The following is a 23,728-nucleotide window of genomic DNA, read 5'->3' on the forward strand; positions in this document are numbered from 1 at the left end:
ACCCCAGGCCGTGTCAGTCACGCCGTGTGCCGGGCGGCGGGAGCGGGCGCGGGAGAGGAGGGGGCCGGGGCGGAGGCGGACCGCCGGGGCGCGGGCTGCTGCGCTGCTCCTCCCGCCGCGCAGTGCCGGCGGGGCAGCGGGGCAGGACCCGCCGCCGAGCATCCTCCGGCCGCGGAGCCTCGCTGCGCTCCCCGCTGGGGCAGCAGGCGGTGGCAGGTGTCCCAGGCCGGGCAGCTCGGGACCTTCCGGAGCTCGGGCTTAGCGGATTCCTCCCTCCCGGCTCCCGTCCATCAAGTCGGGGCTCGGGGGCGGCCGGTGGCGGCGGACCCGTCGGTCCCCTGCTTGCCCCCGCGCCACCGCCACTGCGGGAGCGACGGGGAGACGCAACAGCCCGGGCGAGCCGCGGGAGGAGATTATGGCGACGTGACTGGGAAGCGGAGCCCCTGGCCGGAGCCCCTTCCGTACCCCTGCGGAGTGGAGAGCGCGGAGCCGCCGATCGCCGGCAGCCTCCAGGGCCCGCGGCGGAGCGGAGCGGCCTCCAGCCCTGCCCAGGTCTGTGAGCTTTCCTTTCCTAGCCGAGACCCCGGGGGCGGCGCGGTCCCGCTGCCGGAGCTGTGCCCCTGGGCGCGGGCGCTGCCCCGGGGCTGGGGTCGCGGAAGAGGCAGCCCCGCGGGGGTGCCCGACGCTTTCAGCCCGGCGCGTTCCGCCCCGCCGCTGGTGGGAGCCGGCCCGCGTCCCGCCGCCCCCTCGGTGGCACCGCCGGCACCTGGCCGGGCCCCGCCGGGCGCGCTGCCGCGGCCCCGGGCGAGCGCCGGGGGCTCGGAGCGGGACGCCGCGACGGCAGCCCCCGACCCAACCCGCCCGCCCGGGCCCGGCGCGCAGCGGACGGCCGCTCCGGGAAAGTAGCAGAAGCCGGGCGCCTCCGGCCACGGCTCGCTCGGAGACTCCCCCCCTGAGAAGCCCTCCCCGACGGTAAGGGCGCCGGCTTGCGGCGAGCCTGGCAGGCAGAAAAGCCGTGGGGCCAGCCCGCCCGGGGCCAGCCCGCCCGGTGAGCGGCCCCGCGTTTGATCCGCCCGCCGCCCGCAGTGCGCGCCCCGCAGCGGCTCCCGGCCCGCCCCGCTGTCGCCCGCTGCCGCCGGCCCGGCCCGAACCGGGCAGCGTGGCCAGCCCGGGCACCGCCGCTTGCGGTTACTGAGCCGGGCGGCGGAGGGCGAGGCGTTAAAACCGACCCGTGTGCCTTGTTCCGGCGAGGAATTCATGTGAGAAGGGGTTCGCTTCCATTGTTTCTACCAAGCAGAAAACACACCAATAATTAACAGGTTAATCCTAGCTGAGATTATTTAAATCCAGGAATATTTTTAGGACGTTGCCCTTTGGGGAAATAAAGGGAGTGTGCTAATAGTGAAAAGTATGTGTTTATATTTGGAGTAACAACAATACAGAAATTAAAGAGAATTAAGAAAGACATCAAAAGTCTCCATCCCATTTCTGTTATTAACTCCTCCATTTCACATCACCGTGCAGCATTTCTGCGTTTTAGCAGTCCAAGTTTTAAAACGTTCTTCCTTTTGAAGACCTGACATCTAAAATGGATGGATTTCTGAGCCCTTCTATTCGAACTAACCAATCTAGCTAACAGGTAAAGCACTGCACAACAGATAATTGTGCTCCATTTATAAATATGGTTTGCTTAAACAACTCCCAAGAAGGCCAAAATACTTAAACATTCATAGTTCTGCTAGTCCCAGTGATGTGCTACTGTTGTTCTCAATGCATGTGTGATGTCCTGGGACTAAATTACGAGGTTTTAGTTTTAAACAAGTTTTTAAAAGGTTGTTTGGCTTAAAAATGTCCTTTGTGATTTGAACACACTGAAAGGAAAAAACTACTTAAAACTTTTCTTCTGAAATTGAAATATTATCCTCAGTTTCCAAAACAAATGGAAAGTTATAGTTTGTTACTGCATAGCTTATGTACTTTCAAAACAGTGCTATTTTTTTTGAATGTTTTCAGATGCAACTTGTATTATTTAAAGCGAGCTTAGTAGTTCAAGCTTAGTAGTATGAGAGTAGTTGCATAGATGAGATTAGTGAAGGAAGATGTCCATTTTGGTTGTGGTTTGGGAGGCTAGAGTAGAGAACCCTTAAACAGTAAAGGCAATAAAAACACTGATAAAATCAGATCACCCACCCTTTGTTACAGTATCCTAGATCTCAACAGTCTTAGAGGATGATTCTCTTTTTAAGTGCTTGTTAACTTACTGTTTAGTTAATTTCTCAAAGTGATCCACCACTTCATTTTGAATATACGTATACAAATCAGTATTTCTGCTTTGGTTATCTGTATGCTGAAACATACTCATGTACAGTTCTATTATTTACATGAAATCTGAAGAGGTGAAATTAATTTACAAAGCAGATAGTTTATTTTTCCAATACTGAATCTTTTTTTTTAAAAAAAACAACTTTTGTGAAACTAATTGTGAATCCACATCAAGGCTCTTAAAAGCAAACCCACATGTTTTCAACACTGTAAATTATAGACAAGTGTATTCTGGGAAGATAATACTCCTGCAGTGAATTCTGATAAACAGTAAAGAAACAACATATTTCTCAATTTGGAATCTTAGGTTAGCTATCAAAATAAATTTTACTTTAGTCAATTACCTTCTCCCTTGTTTTTTTCATTATAAAATAATTCACCTTTTAAAAGCCAGAAAAAGATAAACAGAACGGCTCATGCAGCAAGTATGATACCATCTCTGCACTTCACAGAGAATACATTGAGCTTTGCTCCATATGCGGGATTTTGACATTAAAGATCTGCAAGAATGAAGATGACATGCCATTCCCCAATTCTACTTTTGGATATCAAGGCAATGGAAGGGTTAACTCTAGAAAAATTAATTATACACAATCCCAGAACAATAGTAGTTGGGAGAGGGGTGAAGGGCTGAATTGAATAGTGATGGAAGCCTATTAGATGGAGCGAGGAAAACTGCCACTGACTACGGCGTGCCCAGCATTTTGCCCTGCGCCTGGATTTCCATCAGGCAGGGCCCATACACCAGGTATACCCATGGGTATTGTTACAATGAAGCAAACATGTTACAACTGACACCTGTATTTCCTAAGTTATAGCCAGAAGAGCTGCTCTACAAGAACATCTCCCAAACTAGTTTCTTGTGGAAGAGAACGTTAGGAATTTAGATGGCTTACTTGCCATCTCTACTTTGGAATAAAGGACTTCATTAGAAGAAACATCCAATTTTCAACTTTAATGAATGAGAATGTGGCCCCTTTTCCGAAAATAAAATGAACTGAAGCCAAAGCTGTTTCCATGAAAAGAAGATCCGTGACATAGACAGGTTTTGGTTCTGGCAGTTTAGGATTTCTGTGTGTTGGATGAAATCATGTCAGGGAATTTAAGTATCTTAAGGATTTTAGTTTAATTAATTTAACCTTTTCTTCCCAACAGCTCAACTCAACTTTCTCTACTTCGGAGGCTCTTTCTTTTCCTTTTGTCGATAAAGATGAGAAAAAAGTGGATATTGGAGGACTTTCATTTTATCTTTTTTGGTGTGCTCTGTCTCCTTTTCATAGATGGAGGTAAACTAGAACAAGTAAAACGTAAGTAGACTTCAAACAAAGCTGTCACATTCACCCTGATTTGACGTTTTCCTTCTATTTGACAGATGTGGTTCAGAAAAGATCTTAAACCAAGAATGTCCTAAACTGGAACTGCCTTCAGAACCTTCTAACATTCTTCCTCCTTTTAATCCTACATTTAGTAGAATCAGGTCACACCCACATTTGGGGTACATTTTCCTAAAGCAGTACAGGTTTCATTGCATCATAAAGAACTTAACACATCAATTGAGGAATCTGTTTTATTTCAAATACCCTGAATCAAGAGAGTGCTTAATTCCATTTTAGTGACCTCTGTAAACATCTGACAGATTATCTGGATTTTGTCCCATGTGTAAGACTATTGTGCTGAAGTTTTAGCTAGTGTAAAGCTCATCCAAGACTGTTCTGTTGTGTTCCAAAAACAACCTCATGTGAACTGGATTAGATACACCCTTTGAGAAAATTAAGAGTCTAAACACTGTCAAAAACTTGATGAGAAGAATCAGAAAGAATACAAACAAAACAAAGGGAATATTTCTACAAAGCCTGTCATCCATGGGAGATGTTAACACATTCAGGAAGCATGGCAAGGAGGAATAACTAACCAAATAAGTCAAGGAGTTACTGATTGCTATAGCCTTGTTACTCTGGAATGCTCTCCCCACCTGTACAGGCTGGGTTTTGGCCGCCTTCTTACAAAAGACATTGTTTTCCCTTGAGAAGTAGTTAAAATTTTCAGTCTTAATATCAGCAACTTCTAAGGAAGTAGATGCAAAAAAGAAAAAAAGCAAGAGAGAGACTGAGCTCCAAAAAGGCTGCCTTCTCCACTGAACTTACAAGAACACAATGCACAGTTATCCCTGTTCAAAGAAAGCACAGTGTGAGAAATTATCTAACTCCACTTCAGCCATCTGCTTTTCCAGATCCTGCATTTCATTTGTCATGCTTTTGTGTGAAGTGAAAGCAGATCACAGTTGCTACTAATAATCCCTACCTCTTGCTACCTTCTTTTAGTCCAGTAAATGTGAAGAATGTCCCTTGCTTGGATTATCACTTAGAAGACAGGTATTTTGTTTGATAACCTGAAGTAGCATCTATAACTGAGGGTAACGAATTAAGCTGAATCTGCATGTCATTAAGATAACAGGAAGGAATTCTCTCATGGAAACACATGAGAAGTACCTTTTTATTGAAGAGATTTGAGTTTTTGATGTGAAACCATAATGTGACAGGGAGTGATGGGGCAGTAATGTCTGATAGGTAGATGGCTATCTGCAAAACTGCACCTGCAAGATTAGAAGTGCTTAACGAACAGAAAGATCTTAAAATATTTTGAATACTGATGCAAAGTCAGCACAAATTGTTCTGAAAAACTAGGACAAACATCTTTTTTATTAGGTTGTTAAAATATGGAGGTGCTGAACACACAGTATAAACATAGAGCATTTATCTTCCTTTTGCAGTCCCTTTGTTAAAAATCTCTCTGCTGTACAACCTAATATTTTCCTGAGTCAAGCCAATTGCTTTGGTTTTGCAGTGAAAATCACTTGTTTCCTATAAACCTGTCTGAGCAATCACGCCCTTTAATTTTGTTACCTAAATGGGATCTTCACCTGTGTTTTTGCAGGTGAAAGCATAAACTCACCCTGTATGAGAGCCATTTTGCCAGCTATTTCAGGAGCTGCAATTTTGGAAAGATGGAAGGCCATGCCATTTATTTTGGTTTGGGAGGTTAAAAACAACAGCACATGAAATTAAGGGCATTTCCGTTGTGTCATTCTCCAGGAAAAGAAAAATAAGTTTACAGAAAGCACTGCACACCTAAAAACACTTTGTAAGCATGGAATGGGAATGTTCATTCATAGCTCTTTCAATTCTTTACTGTTTTACAGATTCAGATACGTACTGTGTGTTTCAAGATAAGAAGTATCGTGTAGGAGAAAGATGGCATCCTTATCTAGAACCCTATGGCCTTGTTTACTGCGTTAATTGTCTTTGCTCAGAGGTAGGACTGCTGAGTTATTAATCCTACAACTTCTTCTACTTGTTTAATTGACTAGAATCCTTTGTGTTGTATCTACAATTTGACAAAGCTCAAACCTGTTTTCACTAGTAGGTCCTGATGATGCAGCAGGAAACAGAGGCAGGTGATACTAGCAGTGGGAAAACAGAGAAGGCCAGTACTGGCAAAAAAATACTTGCGTGCTGTAGACAGAACAGCTTAACTAGACAGAACCTTTGCCAACGCTGAGTATTACATCTTCAGTAACTGGACCCCACTACCTAAATATAACCTTTGCAGTTCCATCAATATAGATGATTATGCTGAACCTGAATTTGGTAGTGTTTTGGCCTAGGTACAATGCCTGTATCTTCAAAGGCATCTCCACAGTCAAAGCATCTGCTGCCCTAACGTGCTGAAGGAACAGGCTTGGATACCACCGTTTGTAAAAATCTATGAAAGAAGAAGAGATGATGAAAAACGAGAAAACGGTATGGGGAGCAGGGACAATTGGAGAGGACATGAAAGGACAGGTCCTTGGCTACCATCAGCTGATGCCTGATATGAAGACACAGCAGTCATAGATCCATGCCATATACAGCTGGGGGTGGGTGTGCAGAAAAATGAGGGCAGAATGTGTCCCTTGGAGTACTTTAAAATGACTAAACAATAAGGGATCTTAATCACTAACACATGAGACAGTCCAGATGCTGAGTCTTGTCTGCTGTATTTAATGCAGAATAAAGTTTTCTTGGCTATTCCCCCCACCTCCCTCCCCCCCTGGCAAGTGTAAAATATTGGGCCCCTGTGCAGCACTTGCACTGAGGGATCTGCTACTACAGTTCAGTGCAGAGAAGCACAAACAGTAGTCCCACAGGCTTGGCTGCATCTCAGATCTGTGCAGTAGAATGCGTATGTAAGAGAAAAAACAACGTAGCAGGAAGAAGACCTTGGTTATAGCAAGAAGGAGTTTCCACTCACTTTTGCTGATCTATAGGCAAAGTTGACAACTCCCTCAGAGTCCCTGTGTGGTAAAACACTCATTAAGTTGCTGGAAGGCTACATCTTGGGTGGGGATGAAATTAACTGGAAACCCTAGAGATCTGGATACAGATCATTGCTCAATGATTTTTAGGAAGCTGTTAAGACAGTCTGGAGGGACACGAAAGTGCCTGGTATGCTCCTCTAGAAACAGCACTGCTGTGATCCAGGCATACCCATGCACTGTGAAGCTCCAACAAATGGAGTATGTTTTATTTCTTTCCTTTGCACATGGGCATGGGAAATCAGAGTGACAGTTCAGGGGAACAAAGTTAATGAAGAAGTAAACTGCTTGTGGTAATTACCAGTACATGCAGCTCAGAAGTGGACTTTAATACCTTGTTTGCTCTGTTTTACCTTTGTTGTACCATGAGGGTGCAAAATGTAACTTGGGGTCCTCAGCTGTGAGGACGCTGAAGGATCTCTGGGATGTGACTCATGTTGCCTGGAAGGAAGACTCCAGATAACAACTGCAGCATCCAGCCATTCATTTGAGCTTTATCCTTCATCCTGGCCAAAAGAAATGCCCTCAGAACACTAACCTACAGCAAAAGCTCCAGATCATCAGGAAAGTCTCAATAATTTATAATTTTAACAAAATTAAGGCTAGATAAAGCATTAGAAAACACTCCATGACATAGCACAAGCACAGACCTTAAACCAAATATTACAGCACAAAAAATGAAACTAAAGTGTGCCACAGGCAGCAAATAAGAGAGACCTAAGCATTACCCACCTGTGATTTACTGGCAGTAAGTCAGTTAAGCATCAGATATTTACAGAGTCTGAAGCAGCAACCTACTCCCTCACGCTGCAAAGAAAAGCAAAAAAATTCCCAGGGGTCCGCATTACCAGTGTGACCAGCATTTCTTTGCTGGCCTCCAATGTCACGATCCATATGATGTCTGCACAAAACAAGTCATATCAGCCAGGCAACAGACCAAGATCTCTGCTCCACCTCTAACAACAGTCTGTCCATTCATCCCTCCCCAACACACACACACTTCTGATGTTTAACAAAAAGGCGAGACAAATTAACTAAACAGAGGCCAAATTATTCAGCCTGGGATAAAAAAAAAAAAACCAAAAACAAAACCACCTTCCTGTTCTTATGTGTATGTAGTATTGTCTTTTTACAAGTTATAATTTACATACTTAAACCAGAATAAAACTAAACATCATTCAGTGTTCTCACCCTGTTCCCTCTTTCTTTTACAACTCTTCTCCCCCCACCAAACACAGAGTGGAGGCTGTTGATTGCTAACTGTCAGGTAAATTGGAGCACTCACAATTTGTCAGATCATTATTTTACTTTCTAAAACACAGCAGCTTTTTGCTTGTGTTCATAGTCAGATCTGCAGACTTCAGGGGCTAAAATGAATGCTCTGCACCCAGCACTGGTAACACAGCTGGGGAAGAGAGATGCAGTTACTCATTGGGTATCTGATGCAGAAATGCTAGCCATGGCCCTGACTCACAGAAGCCTACATGAGCTTAAGTTTTACTCTAGTCAGTAGGGCTTGATCTCCCAGACATCACTGTGAATCTAAGCATAAGATCAGTCTTACCGAGCACAAGATCAGTTAAAATAGTTCCATCCTGCTGCAAACAGTGGAGTGCTGCAGGCAGCACTGAGGAGCGAAGTAGGCCTGCAGAATTTTTATCACAGCTGATCATGCACAGAAAGTAAACATTCACCTCAGGGGATTTCGTAGGACTAACAGTTAAAAAGGGAGTGAGGCCATGGAACAGGACAAGTAAGCAACATGGAGCCAGGCCAGCAGACAGCGCCAGCCTTTCTTCTACAGTAGTGCTTTACAGGCTCTCAGATGATGGTCTACAGGGCAATGAGCTGTGCAGACCAGTGATAGTCCCTATCCCACAAAGAGTCTACAGCCTAAAATTTGCTCTTCTTCTATAAAATCAGTATATTTCATTTCAGCCATCATTGGAAACAGATGGTGATATCATTTTTAGTGTCTTTTTTCAAAGCAGATGCACAAATGTAGTTTGCGGGTAGTAATGATCTAACAGTATGATTCCAGCCTGTGGTCTGCAGGTATTTAGGAGTCAATGGATTCTTTTGAAAGAGATGGCTGTAAAGGCCTATACATATGCTGTCTAAGGAAGTCTGCACCTCCACTGGAAACATTTCAGTGCTCCAGAAGGCAGATGAAAATAAAGCTAGTTTATTCCTGACACCACCAAAAACTACAGTTGTAGCATAGTATCAGTGTTCATGCTGAAAGACCTTTCTTGCTATAAACATGAGCAACTCAGAGCTAAATTAGAAGGATGAATTATAGATGGGAAATGGGAATTTGAAATGGATAGTCTTTTCTGGTTACAAACTCTGGAGAATGAAAATTCCCTATGTTTTAATTATAAATCAATCTTAGATGTGGTCAAATAGAATATTATGTTAATGACATGAATAATGAACACTATTCCCAAGGCTTGCTCATATTTCTTAGAAAAATGGCTACTTACCAACTGGTGTTTTTTGTCTACTGGGGAACCCATAAAATGAAAACAAAAGACTCTGCACAGTTTTCAGGAACAATTACAGACTCTATTGTCTCTTGCGGTCTTGAACTAACCCTCAGTAGGGGATATCTCAGAGACCTACCATTCATTATCTGTGTCTTAGTTTTGGAAATACAATTCCTAAGCATAATCTGCTCAAAAGAAAAACACAAATGAAGATTGTTGCAATCAGTTTTTAGGCACTTCCTCTGATTTTAAGGTTTGTGTGGATTTCTGCTCTGCTGTATTCTGACCTCCAGCATAAATTCAGAGGCAGTGAAAGCAGTGTGGCCTTACCATGGTGTGAGTGAAATCATAATGTTGTAAAAAGGCTTTTTTTTTTTTAATATGTAGATGTAGAGTAGAGAACACAGAAATTTGTAAGATGGCCCATTTCATTACAGTATTGTATTATGTTCCACCTGCAGAATGGAAATGTACTGTGCAGCAGAATAAGATGCCCAAGTCTACACTGTCCTTCCCCTGTGCATGTACCACAGCTGTGCTGCCCGCGATGCCCAGGTAATTTGTATTAATGACATACAGTCCTTTCTGAAATAGTTATTTAATATGCTGAGTAACAGCAAAATTAAATGTCTGTGCTGGAAAACTCCTGTGAAGTAAACATCCTTCTATATCCATTTAGGTCATGAGAGGCTTGTCCTACAGTAAGTTACAGTATCTCCTATAGTGGTGTCTTTTTAGGAAATCATAAATATAGATTCAGGAAGGGATCAGGTAAGCTACCACGTCCAATCCCCTACAATCCAGGCAGAAGGTACTAGGAATTTCACTGATGAAAATTAATGGAGTATCCACTCCCAACTCTTTCTCTAAACTCCATCACAATAAAACCTCATTTCACAAACTTCCCAGGTTTCTGCTTTTGGTGCTTTTCATAAGAGCAGACTAAAATACGTGGTTATTTGCAATGGTTCTCTGTTAACAAGCAATTCAAAATTGCTGTGGCAAATGTGTATTTGTATAGTATCACTGTACAACCAGTCTGGTAACATTTGCCTTTTACATCTCAAATCCAGGCATAGCTTCATAATTAGTAGAGACTGTTGTAAATCATAGAAGCAGTGCTGTAGAAGTTTATGACTATATAAATCCAATTGGATACTGTATAGTAAATTCCTCCAGACTGTACATTTATTATATGCTCATTATTAAGAGCCACTGTATGAAAGAGACTAAGCAGGATCTTTCACAAGGCTGTTACAACATTCCCGACATGGCCTAATGGCTGGTAGATTTGACTGGAGCTTTTCCCTAAATGTCTGTCTTAGTGGCACCCCTCATTTCCACTTATAAAAGAGTATTCATGCAGCATCATAGAAAGGGGTTGTATTTGACCTTCTCTAGAGAGTTTCATTGTCTGAGGAAAACAGCTGTTCCCTGACCAAAACCTGTGAGCAGAAGGCAGTACGCAATGGTGGAGGGACATGAGTGCACAAGCAGTTTGCTGTTCAGCTGGGGTTAGAGTGTGGTCATTGCACTTACTGGAGGACGAATGGCAACCACCCATCAATTTTTTGTAGGATTCATCTGTCCTGACAATTACATACATCTGTCTATCAGATGTGTGTATCAATACCTGATCTAGGTATCTAGAATTCTTTCTTAATCTGTGTTGACAAAGAACCATTTCAAGTGTGTAACTCATCTGGTGCCATGATGCCACTCTTCTTGTGCCCTGGGATGAGATTCATCCCATTCAACTTTGAATCTAACACTTTGGCATCTAGTTGATGGTAGAGTTTTATCTATGAAGGTCTAAAACATAGGACAGAAAGTTTGTAAGGTAGCATGCTTTATTTGACCAAGTAGCACTGTTAGATTACTAAGCTTCAGTTGGCAAGGGAATCATCTAGATGCCCTTCACAGCTGTTGGAAACATGCTGTCCAGAGGGTGATACATCCTGTTACCCAGAATGAGAAAAATTTTTCCCTGGAGATGCCTATCTCTCTCCACTGATTATTGAGGGAGCACAGGTAAGTAGCTTACACTAGATGCTTACTTTTTGACAGCTTAAGTTAAATCACAATCGCAGAAATTCCAGTCTCTGTAATTGGCATTTGCAGTCAGGAACTTTTTTTTTTTTTTTTTTAATATCTCTGTACAGTATTTAGTATAGAAACATAAATGCTTCTAGATGACTGATTTTGCTTCAGGTGCTCTTTGACAGTGACCTGTTTGGCTTTTTTGTGTTCATGAGGCTGTAAATGTCATGATACCTATGAAGATTTTAAAACATTCTACAATGACCTAGTAAAGAAGAGTAAGGGCCCCTGTAAACTCTCAAATCCTTCTTATCAAATGAAGTTCTTGCTATTCACAGTCTTCAGCTAGAATTTTGTACTGTCTGTTTAAACTGATAAATCCAGAAAATTATCAGAATGAACCTTTCCTGAATTGTGATCCATTATCTTCTCTTAACTGCTCCTAGAATCTATCTATAGTCTATCTGCTACATATGATGGGCCGATAAATTAAAAAATGAGATGGGCATCTCATTAAAAATGAGAGTCCCACTAAGTAACTGAATCTGTAATTCAGATAGATCTGCACCAATGTTAGGCAAAAGAGGACCAGGAATCTCCTGTGCTTTCAGGGGTTATTTGCATTCTGCTTTCTGCAGTGATTATGCGTATCATATTTGGTGCTGTATCTTCAGTGGTATTGTTTATGCCTGATCTGAATAGGAATCTCAAGCTTTCTTGCACATCTTATGCCAGCTTTCCATTCCTATGTGTCTGGCGTACAGTATCTTTTGTGCAGCATCCCATGACATGCAGGAAACTTCTCTAGTTTCTCCCTATTTTTTAATGGAACATGCTAGAGCTCTGGCCATTAGCCATCCATTTGAAATATTCTCATAAATGCTCATTATATTCTGTCACGTATGTTCCCCCTCAGTTTCTCAAGCTGCATTTCAGAAATGAGTACTACTAGTCATAGTGACTTTGGGCTCTTCCGCCTGCCTTTCTGCAGGCCTTGTAGAGTGTAACTGCCCAAATAACTGCCTCCTTATTTAATGAAGCAAAGGTAATGCCAGGAGGCAGCAACTTTCATTGGAAACTGAACTTCATAACTACCTAAGTGGAGGAGCTGTTGAAGGGATTCCTTTGAGAAAAGTTGGCACTGCTCTCCCCTTGGAATTAATGTCTCCTGCGTCCATAGTGACACTGGACTTGCTGACACAAAGAGATGCAGTGTTTGTATCCTGTCTCCCTGGCACCAGCCACCATGAATCTTAAGTAGTTGTCAGACATATGTTATGAAGCATCTTCTGCTTTTCACCAGTGGTTCAATCCTACCAGCTTCTACCATGGATTCACTGCTAACTTTCTTTTTGTTGTTTTTAAACCTATTATTTCTAGCATTGGCAAAATCCAGACCTTGTATGTCATATATAACTAAAAAGTCCTCCCTTTTGCAGCTCTGAAAAGTACTTTACTGCTTGAATCAGATTCTTATCATCACACACATGTAACCACAGATACTAGGTTCACATTCATTGGGACTTTTTTTACACATTAGTGAGACCCAAAAGGACATCACATGTTTCTGAGCTTAAACTCCTTCCTTCCACCTCAGGATGCTCCAGGCATCATCAGGGGAGAGGTGATGTATAGAGTCAGGGAGAGAATTCACCTTCATTCTCAGAGCTGGATCAGCTCTCAAGCTAGCATGGACTTCAGACCTCCTGCCTCCTGTCATGAAAATAAACTTCATGTACAAGTTCTTCAAGCATTTAACTGCAGCTATCTTTAATGACACTACTATGGACAGTGCCTTTATAAATGGAACGTTTATTGTAGCTTTTAGCATTTCTACATGGAACGATTGTGAACCAAAGCATTTAGAGTCTGGTTAAAGATCTAAAATTTTTGAGTATACTCTGGAATATGTTAATTTAAGATGGTGCAAGCTTACACCAGAAGCAAAAATGCACAATTGCATATTTAGAAAGGGTTTCCATATTCCACTTTCTGGTTTGATTTCTCAGCAGATAAGGCCACATACTGATAGATGAATTGGCCCATCTGGCTCCAGTATTTTTTAAGCTTGCTGGCCCAACTAAACACACTGACTTCCACCAACATTCATGATTAGTAACACATTTCAGTTTAAGCTCATTTGGTACTATGATTTTTCTGTATCAAATTCAAAATGCTTTTCTGATGTACTTTTTGTTGCCCTATAGATACTGAAATAACAACAAAATGCCAGGTGGCACCTATATATATAGCTGGACTAAATACAAAGATGGACCAGATCACGTATCTCACAATAGTGGTCTGAGAACATCACTTAAAATTAAATGAGGCTATGTCTGCATGGCAGACTGCAGCATGACTTGGTAATACATGTATCTCTGAACTAGCTGTTTTAGATCCTGGAAGCAGCCTAGTTAGGACAGTATAGAGCTCACTGCACTGCAAAACTTGCTTAAGAAGCAGGAAAAATGCACCTGCAATGAGCTCCATGCTACTTTCTCTCAGTTCCTTCCAGTAACTGAGCTAGTCCAGGTAACACTGCACTCTGTAGTGTGGAAATTCTTAGACTCCAAGGTGCTGAGTATGTACAACACCTGTTGACCTGATATACATCATATATGTAAACACAGAAGCATGTGTATTATACAGTGTATCCTGCACTGAATTACAACCAAAATCTTCAACCTGAGCTGTTGGAATGATTTTCTGCTGCAGAATGCACATACAATAAACTACTTGGTGAAGAGGTTTCACCCAGCTCACACACCAGAGCTCCCAGGCTCTCAGTTCCAGTCTTCTCACCATTCCACTCAGAAGAACGCAGCCTATTTCACAAATATTTGTTGGATGGAGGAAACATATTGTGCCCAACTCTTCTATTCTCTATGCAATTTTTGTGCTACCACCTACCCTTCTTAGATCACTAAGTGAGAAACTCATGGCCCAGATCTCACTGAAGTTACAATTTTTAATTGTCTTAAGTAGATGGATTAGTAGAGCCTGAGTAGGAAAGAGAAAAAAACATACAAATATGGTAATATTAAGAGATGTTCAGATGGCCTTTTACTGAGCAGACACCATTTTCCATGCTGTTACTAAAAGAACAGTTGTTACCTCCCATATAAAAAGTATCTCTGATGAGTGATGCTACACCTTTGAAATCAGCCAGAAACACTCCACATCCTGAATTCCAGACTGAAAACAGGCTATTACAGCAATACTCTCAATAAAGAATTTGTACAAGTATTGTGGCAAAGGGCATATAAGTTGTGCCTGAACCAATACACATGGTTCAAACACCTAAGTATTTCATAAGAGTTTGGAGATGGATCCAGACTTCACGTATCACTTGCAAAACTTTAGAACTCTCCACTGTCCAAAAGATCAGCTCTCTGCCATACCATGAAAGTTCTTCAAGGTTCTTAAACCTGACAAGTTGCAAATACAGAAACGCTCAGTGTGTTAATCTGTCCCTCTATTGTCTAAGTCTCCAGGCAGCAGAATTTCTTCTGGAACTGTGCTGCCAAAACATCCGCTTTCCATCTAACCCCATAAGGATTTCAGACCACTGGTCATGCAGTAGTATAAACAATCTCTGAGCTTGTGATTGCCTTTCTCTTATATAATGGTGAAAGGATTAAGGAAGAAGGCCACGGGGAGATTTGCATGAGAAGAATGATATTTAGATAGTATTTCTTTCATGATTCTTACTGAAATTTGAATTTGACAGTAATAAATATCATAGCTACTGAAAGTTGATACATGCTGGTTTTGAGACAATAATAAAAAAAGGCATCTTACAAAGATGCTTCCTAAAGGCCTAGATGTAGTCTGTGAGATGAAAACAACAGAGCAGTAACAGCTGTCATTTTATGGAAGACTTGATAAATTATGGTGAAATCTTACAAAATCCATCACTTGTGGAAAACAACAACAGCCTGTAAGCAATTTCAATACTGAAGTCCTCTGTGTGCAGCTGATGGGAGCTTGACACATGAAGGGCCCACTGATTAGCATGGATTAAGGAACGGTAGAGGACAATCTTAAACCATTGATTGAGACTGGTTAAATGTTGGCAGAAATGTTCAGATGAAAAAAAATCTAAGGCTACACAAGCATCAGTAAAGTTAGGTATTGGAAATACATTATGATAACTGGGGTTCCCTTCACACACCTCTTTTGTCACCATCAATAGTTAGCACTGGAGGACTTCAAACATCTGATCTATATGTCACCTACAAAGTCTAATCCATCAGTGACAGCACAGTGTACCACAGGTACAACTGAAAGTCTTTGAAAGTGTCTTCCTACAAAGCACAGTGGTAAAAAAAAATAAGGAAAAAGAAAACTCAGTATGCAGAAAGAGATATTACTTTGGGAGTATGAGAGTGGGGAAACTTCACAAATAATCAATATTAACAAATGAACTGCGAAGCATTAGAAGTCCTGCTGGTTTTATTCTTTGCTCATACAACATTATCCACTTTTCTGGAAGCAGCTGAATTGTCTGAGAGAGAACAGAAAAAGCTAGGCTCCTGAAAATCTTGACCATTTGAAACCATTATCTATGCTTGTCTGAACTGTTAATCCAAAGAATAAAATCTCTATATTCTGTAACTGATGCATGGTATATAACAAGTTCATAACCGCCTTAGTAATGAGTCCTACAAGGACTGTCTTCCTGACACCAAGGAATAGATAGCTGGCACTTAAATAACAGTGCATTGACAGAAATAATGAGTTTGGAGCTATAGTCACATCTCAGATTTAAGAAAAACTGGCCATATTCTCAGCATGCTGCCCACTTTGCCACACGTCTGACATAAGCCTCAGTCCATGGAAGAAATTCTGCATACTTCGCTCCCCTTCAATGTTCAGCCGCGCCTTCCTTTGTTACTTTACCTCAGCTTCTGCATCTCTTGAGACCTTTAAACCATGCTGCTGCACTGCCTGTAGGCCCAGTAGCTATGCTTTCACTGATCACCTCTGCACTTTTCAGATAATGAAAAAGAAATTAAAAATAACTTGTGACCTAAACTGTCAGCAGTCACAGTACAGGAGACTGCGGAATTGGTACGCCAACATACACAGCAGCTGATAGTTATAACTGGAGAACTACATACTATTATCTATTGATAAGAGCAAATTTCAAAATTTCCAGTCTGCATTTGGTGCCTGTGGAGGTACCATAGAATTACAGAGCTGTACTTTTTTGTGGTTACTCCACATATACAAACAAGGTGGATATTCATATCTGGAATATGAAAAATGCACAGAACGTTACACAGCACCAGAGATTAATAAGATTCTTTGGGTTTTGTATAGTCCCAACAATGGGTAGCTGTCAGAAGTAAATTTGATTTGGAAATACAATTATATAGGCATTCTTAGGACACGTCTAATTTTTTCCTATTGATGTGTGCTCAGATAATTCAGTTTGTTTTGTGATTTTCTTTTGTTATTGGCTTCATAAGGAATGTTTGCCATCACAGCCAGATTGAGGTTATCACTTGTTTCCATTCTGCTTTTTTGAGTATAAAAATTCAAACAATCTATCTGTACATTGGTATCCAAAATGCACTGAAAAATATGTATCTTCCCACATGGATGACAGAATTAGAACTTCCATTCTTTGGGCTGACAAGATAGGATAGGATAGGCTGCTCAGAAGTTTTCCAAGATAACTTCCAAGAGCTTCAAAGATGCTTCAGAGAGGATTCAAAATTCTCCAAAGCTTCACTCAATTTGTTTCCTTGGCTGGGAGAGTGATTGGTAGATTCATATAATAGTTCAACCTTGGAGCAGGAATTAAAATGGAGCAACCTAGAAAGTGTTTTATGACTTCTTCAGAGTTTTGCTGGGCAATTTTTTATGCCACTATAAAAGAAAACACAGGAAATTAAGCTGCAGAAAATATATTAAAATAATGTGAAGAGCTTGACTCTAGCCCTAGAAAGCTAAAAAACAACCAACAGTCTTTTGAATGTTTAAACTGAAACTACATCTTTGCCTTGAATCTGTATGAAAGTTCATACTCTCTAGATAAGGTGCTACTAGTTCCTTCAAGCAATGAGTTTCATACACTTTCTACTGGCTGACCATATTAAAGGCTAGCTGTTGCGATTAACTCTGAATTACCTTGGAGTTTTTAGAGCTTAACCTGGTCCTTGAAGTTATTTTAATGTAAAGCATTTTGTGGCTTAATATCTTTGACACCTGCACCTCCGAGAGGCACATATGGATTTTGTTTAGAGCTTGTGTTTGCAGTTTTTGGATAGTGCACAACTTTTCAGTCCAAATTTATTGTCAGCCTCAGCCACTGCTTTAAAAACATCATTGCACCATTTTTGTTGTTTTTTAAAGGGACATTCACACATCATCTATGTTTCTTTAAATCATAGATTTATAATAAGTTGGATTGTGATGCATGACTGAGGGAAAAGGCTAAATGCAGATGGACTGAGGGTTGATCCATAGTCTACTGTAGTCAATCAACAGATTTCTATTAGCTTTGATAGTTTTTGGACTCAGCCTTCTACAAACAGATGCAGTTACTGACTGTGGTATAGCCCCCTCTCTAGAAGTGCTGAGGAGTATGGTAGAAATATGAGACAGAAGATGAAAGAGGCAAGTGCCTTTACACTGTGCCACACAGAGTAGGTGTTTGGGCCAGCTTCCAAATCTATTTAGTTCAATGGACTTCAGATCAGACCTTGAAGTGACACATTCATGTAGAGTGGAAACAAAAGTAGAGGGAAGAAATTAAGCAAAGGAATTTTTAATAGGAAAGAAATCCATTTGCTCTCTTATGCTGTGCTATAATCCCCCAAGGACCTCCAGCCACAAAGGTTATTTAAAATAATACTAGGTGATCCCTAGAAGATAACCTTGCACTGAAACAGTGTAATAGGTTTTCTCTGTCTGAGGTTTCTGTATTCTCATGAGATGACGAATCAGGATTTAGTTCTGGTGGTGAAGTAGCTCTAGAATATTGGTATTTTACCCTTCTTGACATGATAGGGAAAAAAACATCTAGCCTTTCAGCAGCTGGTGGTTTTGACCTTGCAAGAGCCAGTTTGCAACAGCAGTGTGTCCCACCACGTGCTGCTGGCACTCAGGGCTCAGTTTAGTTATTGGGACCTGAAACTGCACTGGGAGCAGATCAGGAATATGCAGTGACTGAGGCGAAGGCACTGACAGGTTTCCTGCCTTTCTGAGGCAAATGCATGCAAGAGGCCTCCACAGACGCTGAGGAAAGTTTGGTAAATTTCTGGAAAAAACAGAGCATGTTTTTTCCAGAAACACACAATGACACCTGTGTTCCACAATGTCCCTTGCTGCCTATAATACAGAGATTCTCTATTCTCTGTCTTCTCTGTTTTCTTTACCCCCTCTGCATTTGGCCCCTCTCATCAAGTAGCCCCAGCATAGCACACTCATGCTAAGGTGGCCAAAATATGATCACAGAACATCTTCTGCACTGAAGGCCTTTTTGGGGAAGTGAACCATAGTGGCAGAATGAGGAAATCCAGATTCCCAGCTATATGCTTCTTTGCATTGGCCCTTCTGATACAAATGGATCAGAACGTAAGCATTAATTTGATCTCTGGGTACAAACCAGGCCTACTGCTGCCACTGTACCTTAGTTTCACTGGAGCTGCAGAATAATAGGCAAGTGCTCTGTGTCATATAAAAGCATCGCTATTTGTGCATGAAATGCACTGCATACACACAGAAGAATATCATTTATGTGATCTTCTTCCCATATAAACATGAGGATCATTTTTAAAAAAATATTTTTAAAAATACAGTTTGGTATGAACACATGGCATCAGGGTTAGTTCAGTCAACAGAGTTGCTCCAGATTTATTCAATGTAACTATGACCAAAATCTTGCTGTCACTCTCCTAGCAAGATGCATGATCTCTCTCTGCAGGATGCTTCGCTTACCTCTTGAAGTCTTAGGCTGCTGTGTTTTGAATTTGTAAGGAACAGATTATCAACACGTATTTATTCCTCCATTCCAAGTATGTGTCTCATACTGAAAAGCTATTTCTTATATATAATAACCATATTCTATTGGCTTATGTGTAGTAGAGGGAGGAGCCTAACACAGAGGATTTCTGAACACAGGCTTTATCTTTTACTTGGAATGTTACTAGCACTTAGAATTTACCAGTACTGGGAAGGGCTTTGGCTGAACCCCTTGGAACACAGACACCAAGGCAGCAGGGATCAAACCACTCATTACCACATCTTCAGAGCTCTGATTCCTTAGGTGAAAGGAGGCTAGTTCAGATATTGTTAATCAGAGCAGCTCCAGGACTGCTCACATCTATACATGCTTATCTAGCTGTCAAATGGCTGTTCCAGCAACAGGAAGAGGCACATACCATATTAATGCTGGAGAGAGGAGTTTAGCCCAGGTCCCCTCACAAAGCTAATTTCAAAGTGATTAGATTTTCCCACTTTGTGTTTCTCTCCTGTACATCAGGGTGACAGAAGATTCAAACATGTTCCAACTGGCTGTGCAGTCAAAAGTTACTGTAAGAGTAAACTGCAGTCACTCACTTGCATTGGTAGCATGCCAGACTGAAGTCTGTATCTCGCAGTCGGTAGGAGCTGCAAAGGATCTTCAGATTCTCCAATATTGTACACGTCTTTGGTGTCACAGAAAGACAAGTACCGTGTGTTAGTAGGCAGCAAACATGCACAGCTAGAAAGGAGAGTCCAAACCTGCTGCCATCCCAAATGATACTAATACATCACTTGCTGTTGTTTTCCCCATGTACCAATGACACAGGGCATTACCAGCATACACCATCGAGAATGAAGGACACCATTTGTCAGGACCTTCCTTTTAGCTTAGTTTCTCCTGCATGAGGTGCAAAAAGCATTACCTGCTGAAGAGAAGTGTTTTGAACCAAAGTGCAGCTCATGTGCTTTGAATTAATTTTCAATACTGCTGCCTCAAAACTGAAATTAAAATGTTACACCTTGTTTACTTAAGAGTCCTAGTCTCTGGAGTTTTTCACTGAGGAGAACTTCCTTCTAGAAGTCATTCCCTGGCTTCAGCAGGACCTGCTTGAAAGAAATGGACTGATCTGTATTGTGGTATAAAAGATGCTCTTCACTGCATGCAAGGTGGGACCTTAGGGTATATTGTTACCCTTAAAGTTTTAAAGATTCTGCACCAGGAATAATAATAATAATAATAATAAAACCACAAATGATCCACGAGCCAGCTCATTGTCATGGGTGTTTGGCAAAAAAAGACAAGAACTGTTTTGGCTGCTGTCATTCCCAGCTACGCTTTTAGATAAAAGCTGGAAGTTGGAGTGGGAGTTGAAGCTGGAAGTTCCTACTCCGCATGTGTCTGGCTCAGGATAGAGCAATTGCTATGAATGATAGTACTCAGGCTAGCTAATTTGGGGAAGTCTTGTCCCATACACAAACACAAAGGGAATTCCATTCTAAGACAGATGCACAACTCCTGTGGGTGACAGCCTGTTTCATGTTAAAAACACATTTCAGTGGTGGAGGCAAGCAGTAATTTTGACATTGTGGTTGGCCTTTGGCAACTGCAGCCTGCATTCTGGGAGCAGCTGAAGAAAGCTAGAGAGGTAGCAAGGTGCATAACATAAAGAAAGCTTCCAACACCTTATCTGCATCTTATCTGCAACAATCTCCTGGCATTTCATGCTTCCAGCTCCTTGCATGAATTGCAGTCAGTGCGAGTTAGCATTTTATTCTACATTGCTGCCTAGATTTTTTTCAACCCACTTTGTAAATTGCAATTCCACCTGCAGGTTTTTATCCAGAAATGTAATTTTCTGCACATGAATAAATTATCCCATTACTGTTATTCCAGACTACTTCAGTTAGTATTTTGGGGCCTCCTAGAATTAATCCTTCACAGTGGAACCTGAAGCCCATTGTGTTAGCCTTTAACACTGCTATGAAAAACAGCAGTAAAAAGACTCAGTAAGCAAGAATCATACCTGTATCTCTCTACTGACTTATGTGTACATTACCCTAGAGAATGATTTTCCTTGTAGGGAAAAGACCTGGACTTCATGAAAGAGGAGAATTAACAATATTTTTTTAACAAGTAGACCTAGGGTATGTGCAACCCCTGCCCAAGCAGTTTTCCAAAACCAGATGTCAGGTCATCAAAGTGCTGCCTGCTTGTGTTGGACAATGTGTGCACCTGAGCTGATCCAGATTTCATAAATTTTTCAAGTACTCTCATATTCTAGTCATGTTCCCTTTTGGCATTAGAAATGCTCATGATCCGCACATTTCCAAGAATTGTGTTTTATTTTGACCTTCATAATTCCTCTATATCTTGCTTCTGAATAGTTAACCTCCAATTCTTGTGCCAATCTTAAATGTCAAGGCAAGTAATGTGGCCTCACATGATGTTATGCTACAACTCGGGGTGACCTGATTTCTGTACAGAAGCAGTGTGTGAGATGGCCAGTTAGCTGGTGTCTAAAGAGAGTCTCCTGCACCAGAATATGGTGTAGAGAGCTTTGAAGTACCCACTGCAACTAAACTGACTCAGTTTTGTTCAGTAAGTAGCAAAACTCACTGGGAATACAAGTGAATACGCAGGATAGATGTCAATGTGAATGGTTGTCCCAGAGTTATAGCAGAATTCAATCGCTCATCTAGTGAACAGGGTTCCAAAACAAATCCTCAGTCTCTTAGTTGTACATACTTATACTCTGTGTTGATTTAGAAAACGTTTTTCATAAAATCCTCCCTGGACTCAAATTCATAATCTATCATCTGTTTACTTACAAAAGACGAGAGAGAATTATCTGTAGAACAGTTCCCAGTATGGTAAGTTTCTTAAGGCATTAGACCTCGTGATTAATTTCATCTTGTTTAGCTCTTGATTGTTTTTATAAGGGTGTTTAATAAAACAGAAAAACTGCAAAAACCAAGCCAGGCTGAGCACCTAGCGTTTCTGCTTGATGTTAAAAGCCTATCTTTTTCAGTAAATGACACTAGGTGATTCTGAATGTTGCAGTTTAAAAATAGTTTCTAAGTCATCAAGCCAAAAGTCTGTAGGATTTTTAAAAAATGATCTTTGCCAGATGTTCTGATATTAAAATAAAGCAATAGTGAGAGTGTTATGTACTAACGAGAATGGTGAGAATATTGTACAAGTATCTCATAGAGATGCAATAAAAACCTGCAGACCCTTACTGAGATGCTGTGCAAGGTCCTTACAGACCTTGCTGAGAGGTATGCAGCAGCATGAACTTTGCCTACACACCTTCCTTGTCTAGTCTGTACAAGCTCCATTTCGGGAGTATGCTCAGTTACCACTTCAACTTATTACTGGCTGCGGATCAGTAAAACTTGACACAATGACTTTCAGAAAGCCAATGCTTGGTCTTGTCCACAATGGTGAAGACCATCCAAAGCCAACTGATTTTTTTGTCTTGAAGGTCAGATGTCACCTTATAAACACTTTACTGATTATCATGCCACGACTGTACTGATTCTGAGGTGGTTTTGCTGGTTTGTTAGTTAGTGTCCTAAAACTGTTAGCAATTGTACCTGTACCTCCTGACTTTCTCCAGAAGGATCCAAGTTGAAAACTTAATTGATTGTAGTAAGGCCTGGATCCTAAAGCCCTTCCTCAAGTAAGTCACCCCACATTTCCCAAAAGCCTAGTTTGCTCATAGCCAGTTACTGCTTTTCACTCTCTGCACATAAGTACTTTTACAGAAGTAACCACAGTTTCAAACACCAGGAACTGCCCATGGAATTTGTCTAAGCTATTCAAGGGATTAGTTGCAGATAACTGATGCTCTTCTGCTCCATATCCAAGTAAGGGTAAAGCATCTCAGGACCAAGCTTTCATAACAATCCAGGAAGGAAAGAGTTGTAAACAGATAAAGCTAAAAGATGGTATTTCCAAAACTGTGATCCATGTGACACAGCATCTGTTTCTCCCAGGAGACTGGAAAGCTCCAAAAGCCAGGAAGCCCTGGTCTCTGTACATGGTATGGCTGCCCTCAAACCTGGGCCCTTGGAAACCCCAAGTTATAGGCAGACCATCAGGAACCCAGGCAGGTTTCCATGGAAAAGCTGTGATTGGAGTGAATTCCACTGAATCAGAAAATTTCCATAAATGTCTGTGGTTTATCAAATTCATATCTGTTTTGTCAGACTATCAGGAAAGCATTAGTACTGCACTTCACATTAAGTTAGTATCCCTTTGTGGCAAACTTTTTACCATCTGTTGCTTCACATGCCCTGTCCAATAGACTACAGTTCATGGAATACATGAACTATACTTACCTGCAGTTCTAGTTCATAGTGATTTTTTATATCAGGCTGTATTACAGATCTGAATTGATACAAATCTTTTTTTGTATAGATAAACAGTTCCTTCTAGTTCAAGCATCCATCTCAAACATGATCTTAAAAAGCAGCATTCAAGTAAGCACCTAGGCTGAATCCCGAAGGAAACCTTTCTATTGGCTTCATTGAGGCTAGGATT

The 23,728-nt window shown here is 41.4% G+C and overlaps 2 protein-coding genes across 2 annotated transcripts in view; one reads left to right on the top strand and one right to left on the bottom strand.

Moving 5' to 3' along the window:
• The window catches only part of PAK3 (p21 (RAC1) activated kinase 3), a 198,896-nt gene that overhangs the window by 161,470 nt on the left and 13,698 nt on the right, over positions 1-23,728 (bottom strand). The window lies entirely within an intron of this gene.
• CHRDL1 (chordin like 1) overlaps positions 73-23,728 on the top strand; it is a 45,161-nt gene continuing 21,505 nt past the window's right edge. Inside the window, exons 1-4 of the mRNA XM_055817912.1 lie at positions 73-552; positions 3,478-3,629; positions 5,522-5,634; positions 9,627-9,720. Coding sequence (XP_055673887.1) covers positions 3,533-3,629; positions 5,522-5,634; positions 9,627-9,720 — 304 coding nt within the window. The 5' untranslated portion in view covers positions 73-552; positions 3,478-3,532. The remainder of the gene's footprint in view (positions 553-3,477; positions 3,630-5,521; positions 5,635-9,626; positions 9,721-23,728) is intronic.

The sequence above is a fragment of the Falco peregrinus genome, chromosome 13 (assembly GCF_023634155.1).
Source record: "Falco peregrinus isolate bFalPer1 chromosome 13, bFalPer1.pri, whole genome shotgun sequence".
Lineage (NCBI taxonomy): Eukaryota > Metazoa > Chordata > Aves > Falconiformes > Falconidae > Falco > Falco peregrinus.